This window comes from Mesoplodon bidens (assembly GCF_964165515.1).
Source record: "Mesoplodon bidens genome assembly, chromosome: 7".
Lineage (NCBI taxonomy): Eukaryota > Metazoa > Chordata > Mammalia > Artiodactyla > Ziphiidae > Mesoplodon > Mesoplodon bidens.
In genome coordinates, this window is record NC_138164.1 from 49,685,401 (window position 1) to 49,692,407 (window position 7,007).

The window sequence follows — 7,007 nt, forward strand, 5'->3', positions numbered from 1 at the left end:
GGCTAAATAGAGGGGAAGTAACAGAATGCCTGAAAAGAGAGTGCATCTAGTGGGGTGTGGGGCAGGGGGTGAGGAGACCACTCTTTATATCATGTGCCATCCTCTGTCCCTCTTCTTGAGAACGGTGCCTCCCTAAATCTACGACCTGTATGGCTGGCTGCATTGAAATCTCAGGTATCAGATGTTCCTCCTCTAGCAACTTCCATTTTGTGTTCTTCAATATTCCTGTTCATATGTGCTACAGAGCAAGGGGGGCTGTTGAGCAAACTGTTGTCACGTTTGGTGAAGCTCCAGTAGAGGTGGGAAACGGACTGCTTTGCATCACATAACTCCAGGCCTTGACAGGTTGTTAGGATGCAGTTAAATCCTGAAGTTGGTGCTTGAACTTTGAGCCCCATCCCTTACATACTTCTACTAGATCCATTTGACAATAACCAAACAACAAGGTTTTTAATTAAGTGAGGATTGTATTAAAGCCCACCTGAAAAAAACCACTTTATTTTTTTAACCTGATCCAGTATTTAATGATGCATGCAGGTTGGTCAGGCAATAAGGAATTGTAAACACATGGAAGATGCATGTGAGCCCCGGGACTTTTCACTGCTGGAACTTGGAGAAACTTCCTAATGTGCCCGTGCTCCCAAGAGACATGTGATCATTATTTAGGCGTCAGACTTCTGGAGCTTTGATGTATGGTTCCCTGATCCCTTGGTGGGACTGCCAACTGCCATTAGAGCCTAGAACCAAGGACACAACATCAGTGGATTTCTAGGTTAGGCAAGGAATGAGAAAGGCATTTATGGAAGAAAGAAGGAATGGGATATCATGTCTTTGGGGTTTTCCTGGCCTCTCATTCTTGGAAAATAAAGGGCCTAGCTTATTTTCCTGTAGCATAGAGGTGACTTGACCTGGAAGGCTGCTTTTAAACTTTTTTAATCTCTTAATCATTTCTGGGAAAGTATCATATAATAAACCTCATAGAAAAATCTCAATTAATTTCCCAAGTCAAAAATTAGTAGATACTACTTTCTCAAACCTCAGTGCAAAACCTGGAACTGAATAAGTGAAGCATAGTTTTAAAAATTATTCTAAATTTTAAAATACTCTTTTATATAACTTTTGAGTCAAAGTGAAAATCAAAACAAAAACTATAGACTATTTTAAATATGCAATCTTTATATCTTGTAAACATGTCAGTGGTTACAGATGAACTCAGAGAATGAAATCCGAGCATTACATAGTTTCATAATTTACTTATTAACTCAACAAATATTTATTGAGCACCTATCATATTCTATGGAATTTTCTAAGTTCCAGGGATATAGCCAAGGATACATGTAACTTCCCTCATAGAGTTACATGCTGGTGGAAGGACATAGACAAAAACAGAAAAAAATAATAAATATATAATATTTTAGATAGTGGTAAGTTCTATGAATAAAAAATTAAGCTGAATAATCAAGTGATAGAGAGTAATCTGAGAAGGAATGTACTTTTGTATATGGTAGTCAGGAAAGTCTTCTCTGAGGTGGTTCATCAGAGTTCTAAAGGAAAGGAGGGAATCAGGCATGCAGACTTTTGGGGAACAGCATTTTAAGCAAAAAAATAATTAAAAATAACTAAGTGCAAAGACCCTGAGGAAGCTGGGAGTGAAACAAGCGATGGGTTATTTTGCAAGAGAGCAGAGACATGATATGGCTCAGATCATGTATTACCTCAGACCCAGAGGGAACCAGAGAGTTGACTACAAACACAAAAGAGAAGAAGACTTAACTCCTCGTTTAATAAATATTTACTGAATGCTGCCTTGTGCCAGGCATACTCTTCAGTGTGTAGGGGATTCAGCAATGAACAAAATAGCCATATTCCTATCTATGTGGAACTTAACATTGTTTACATAGGATGGGATACACATAATAAATTAACTAAAATATATGCTATGATAGTAGGTAGTAAGTAGCAAAGAGGTAAAAAGAAAAAAGCAAAGAAGGGTTAGGGTGGGTTGGCAGGTGAGGGACAGTATCAGAAAGGTTAGCCAGGGTAGGTGATATTTGAATAAATATCTGGAAGAGGTGGGGCCATGGGATAAGAGCATTCTGCAGAGAGGTACCAGCAGGTGCAAACAGTTGAGGGGGTGGGTGCTGGTGGGTACAGAATGAGGGGTAGTAAGAAGGCCAGTGTGAGGTGGTGAGAGGAGAGGAAGGGAAGATGAACTTGGACCTTGTAAGCTATTGCAGTATCCCAGGTGTTTACTCTGTGAGATGGGGACTCAGTGGAGTATTCTGTACCTAAGGGAGATATGGTCTGATCTACCTTTGCAACTAAGGTTGGGCTACTGTGTTGAGTACAGACTGAATGGAAGCAAGGGTCATAATTCTGTGTGCTTCTGAGGAAATAATAAAGTCAGTGAGTAGAAGGGGATGACTTTTCCAATTAAAGAATCCCACTTAACTGACTGTCCACCAGTAAAACTGGCTGCCCAGTAACCTTGGAAGTTATAGTCAGCAGTTCGTCACCAGCATTTCCAACAGATGCCAGGGATGTTGATGCTGTGAAATTCCTATATCGAATAAGCCTTTACATCCTATGATATCCCAGATTCCTTCTAATACTAAGCATCTCTGATTCTACAGCATGTATCACCTCAGTCTCCCCCAGTTAGAATATAAGCTCCATGAATGCAGGGGTTTTTGTCTGTTCTGTTCATTGCTCTGGTCCTGGAGCTCAAACAGGGTCAAGCATATAGCAGACACTCAATGATTATTTGTTAAATATGGAATGTCTCTGTTAAACTTACTGCAGGACCTGAGCAATGCACTTTTCTTCTCTGCACATCAGAGAGTAAAAAGTTGGATTAGATGGCATCTGATGATCTTTCCAGGTCTGCCAGTGTGTGATCCCCTTTCAAACTGTGAGCCGTTGTTCTAACAGGCTTTGCAGGCTATGGGGTGTATGAAGGGGTGCTGTTGGGAGGAAAGGCAGGGATGGGTAAGGGTAAACCTGAGTCAAGGAGAAGAGAACAGATAACTTCTGGGGCTGGGGACCAGGGCACTCTCTGAAAATAAATGTGAATGTCTCTTTGAGATGCACAGGGTTCTAATTCCAGTAAAGGTGTTTCACTAGACACTGAGGATACAGGATACTGAGGACCCACCCCAAACGTGATATCATTGCCTCATTTGAGCCAGTCTGGTCAACAAAGTGTCACAGGTCCCTGAGGTTCTCATGGGAAAAACAGCATAGATAACAGCAGGGACTCCTTTTAACTGTATTGAAAATATATTTTTTATCTTGATGAAGTGCACAAATGAGAACATTTCTTTAAAGAGAGAGTTCTATTGAGGCTCAGCATTACTAGGAATCCCCAGGCACCCACAAGGCAGCGATTTCATGTACCCCTGAGGTTTAGCAGAGCAGCCAACAGGTTGGCTGACAGGGTCCAGATTTGCTACCAGATAAGCCAGTGAGATATGGGTCATATTTATTGAATATGGAATCAAATATATTGATAAAAAAGATGAACACTAGGTAGCTGCAATGATTTTATTCTGCATTTAGTTTATTTCAAACAAAAAAAAGAGTGTTTTCAATGTCAAGAAGCATGCATACATGGGTGTCTTCCAGGCTATTTTTTTTTGTAAGTTGCTTTCATTGCAAATTAAAAGAAGTAGAGTTCAGCTTCATAACGACCTAGGAGAAAAAAAAAGTAACAGCTATTACTAACTAGTTAAGAGGCTCTTGTCATGTATTATCCCAATTACTTTTTATATTGATGATACTACTGTTGCCTTCAAGTTAGATGTGGAAGCTGAGGCTCAGAGAGGGTCTAGCCCAGGTCGTATAATTAGTAGAGGACAGACACAGGATTTGAACCCACGTCTATACTCGGAATTCAGATGTATATGACACTGTAGGGTATGCTCCAAAAGGATAGGGTAATTACCTTTCAAACTCAAATGCTAGGATAATCACAATTATAACCCAGGGAACTGTGTTTTAAATAAACAGGATCTATATTTCCTGGAGGATCTCAGTGGCACAGGGAGAGACTGGAAAAACAGAGAGAAATAAATCCAAGTTCTAGGGATTTCAGCTGTTGGGACTCTCTGTTCTTTCTCCAGACACTGGTGTGGGTGACTTCCCCTGTGGATTTTTCACCCATATGAACCCACGGAGGATTAGAGTGTGGACTGCACCCCTGCAATACCCAGTCATTTATCCTCCCACCTGACAGTACAAAGGGCAGTCACCTTCTTCCTAGAATCATTTCGCTGCTCAGATCCAAAAGTTTCTGCGACGCCCACCAAAGATTTTGAAGCCCATCTTGGTGGGTAACATGTTGCTCTTCACCATGCTCCCAGATCTGCTCAGCAAGCCTGCCAGCCGATGGGTCATGCAGGTTGCAGTGTTGCAGGCTCTCTTCTGGACAGTGATGCTGATTTGCAGGATAGAGAAAAAGAAAAGGCCTGTTAGTGAGAGCTTGAGTGCAGGTGCTGCCCCACAGGATAATCATGGAAAATTACTGCTCTCAGAGGCACCAATAAACCTTAAGTATTTCTGCTAGAAACGGTCATCACAGCAGAAAATCATAGGCCATTAGGGAAAATGCCACGATCAGTCCCCATACACATTTCCAGGGGTGTCAGAAAACCCAAAGGTGGCTCTGGGATGTGCCTTCCTGGGCATGAAGGAGGGAGCGGATGCCCTGTGCTGGGTGGGGCAGGGAGCCTCACCTGGAGCCCTCTGTCTTCTGCTCCTTCTCCAGCTCACGGGCCCTCATCTGCTCATAGTCATTCACCATTGCAGCCAGTAGGAGGCGCAATTCCTCCTCATTGAGTGTAGCAGGATCAAAACGACTATCAAAAGCCAACCTAGGGAGGGGAAGCAAGCCCAGTACAGGCTTTGAGACCCTGACTACCCCCTCCCCAGGATAAGCAGCCAGGTTTCCTGGTTTCTGCAACTTCCCCTGAGGATGTGGCTGCCCCAGCTCTCAATGGACAGAGCATGAGGTCAGTATCCACCCAAAAATTCTGCTTCACCAGAATTTAGGCTCTGGTGAGACCTAAAAGAAGTGGTTTGCTCCAAGTGGATCATATAGGCTTCTGAAAGCTGATGGTTAGATTTTCAAGAATTTTATGAGCTTAGTGTTAAATACAATCATTATTAAAAATTAAATGATAATGATAGTTTGAATCTGAAAATCATTTCACTTTAATGTAATTTGAGTAAGGGTGAGAAATTAGATGTATAGGTAACATATCAGATTTAATAACAAATTTATTGGCAAAGAGGTTAGCAGATAGGATGCAATCTATTTCTCAAATTGTGGTTAAATTAGTAAATAGGTTTGCTAAAGATACAAATATATGGTAAAAAGCAATGTTATATGAAATTTACAATAACGAGTACTGTATATCTTATGTGTGTTTGTACACTGTGTGCTACACATCTTTGTCTCATAAACAGTTTATGATAAACTTATATACACATTTACATTCATACATTACCACCACCACCCCACCCACAACCCCACCAAGAGCCAGATTCAGCACAGCGCAACTGAGAAGAGAATTTTATGATCCAGGGACAGAGGGAGGTGGGAGCGCTCCTGGCAGGGCTGTCTCACCTGAATGGCGCTGAATGGAGCATGCCTGCCTGGTACAAGACCAGGATGCTGAGGACCAGGAAGCAGGGGAACTTCCAAAATCCCATGACGACTCTCTGCAAGGGAAGAATAACATCAGCACCTGGAGCAATAAATAACAAATTCCATGAGCCCACAGACCCAGGCTCTGCTCCTGCCTCTGCCCCTAACTCCCTGGCATCCTGGCTTCAGGCTGGACATGTCGCTCCACTTCACCATCGTTTCCTCCTCAGCCAAGTGGACTGCTGGAAGATCCAGTAAGGCTGCAACATGCTTGTTTTAGCAAAGAAACCTAGTGGGACAACTGGGTGAGGAGGTCTTAGTCCATAGCCCCCGCCCCATCACTCCACTCACTCTCACATACAACCTGTTGGCCAGGACTCCTGGAGGACAGAGTCCGAGTACCTGTCACCACAGCTTTTCCCACTGTGCAACCCAGAGCTGTCCTCCTGGTGCCGGGCTTTTGCACGTACAGGGAGGGGGGAGGGGATCACCGAGGACAAATTTCTGCGGTTGGAATCCCTGAGAAACTGAAGAACCACATCTTACCGGTCAGCTGCTCCACACTTTGGTAACGAGTGCCCTGTAAGAATCGAGCTGGAAGGGCCTCAGATTGGAACCCAGGACTTAAACTGGGAAAAAAGTTCCCAGAACACGCAACGGGGGCTTGCGTTTAATGGCTGCCTGCCCCTCAGTCACTGCACCTATTTGCCACCCGCTTGCGCTGGCCCAGGTTCCGAAGCATTTCCCGCGGTCCGCTAGGCACAAGACGTGATCCGTGAGAGCACCATCTGCACAAAACGATTCCTGCGTCCAGATCTGCTTGCAGTGCCAGGGGAGCTCCAGCATCCCAAACTGACCTAAGCACGTGTGCTTCGGGAAAGGAAACTGGAGCCCGGCTCAGCGCGGGGAGAGTGAAGCAGGGAGTGCGTGAACTGAGACCATCCCGTGTTACCTGTGGAAGGAGGCTGGGATGCATTGCAGAGTAATGCAGGTTGTGTGAAATGACCTAGACAGAAGTGGACATAGCCTTTGAGACTGGAAGAGATCAGCTAAGGAAAAGTAATGGAGAGAGAGGAGGAAGGGAGGAGAGAGAGAGAAAAACAGAATCCCAGCTAAGCAGGAATCTCCAGGCTTACCTGGCAGCAGGAAGCAGGTGGTTTAGAGCAGAGGAGGGAGCAGTGGCAGTAGCTTTGGCTTCAGGCGATGGCACTGTGGCAGAAGTGGCAGTGACACTCGAGCTGGGCAGTGCGTCTGATGCCTCCCAACACCAGCAGCTGCTCTTATTCCCGCTGCTCTGGGTCTGGGGTGGTCCAGGAGCTCTGGGCAACCAATGAGGGGAAGGATCTGAGCCCCAGAAGGA

At 44.4% G+C, this 7,007-nt stretch overlaps 1 protein-coding gene across 1 annotated transcript; it reads right to left on the reverse strand.

The window, feature by feature from the left end:
• Positions 1-4,275: 4,275 nt before the first annotated feature.
• LOC308620937 (calcitonin receptor-stimulating peptide 1-like) lies at positions 4,276-5,712 on the reverse strand (the record flags this gene model as incomplete). Its single annotated transcript, XM_081240852.1, has 3 exons — positions 4,276-4,435; positions 4,734-4,871; positions 5,627-5,712. The coding sequence occupies 3 exons, from the start codon at positions 5,710-5,712 to the stop codon at positions 4,276-4,278; spliced, it is 384 nt and encodes a 127-aa protein (XP_081096978.1).
• Between the last annotated feature and the right edge of the window lie 1,295 nt (positions 5,713-7,007).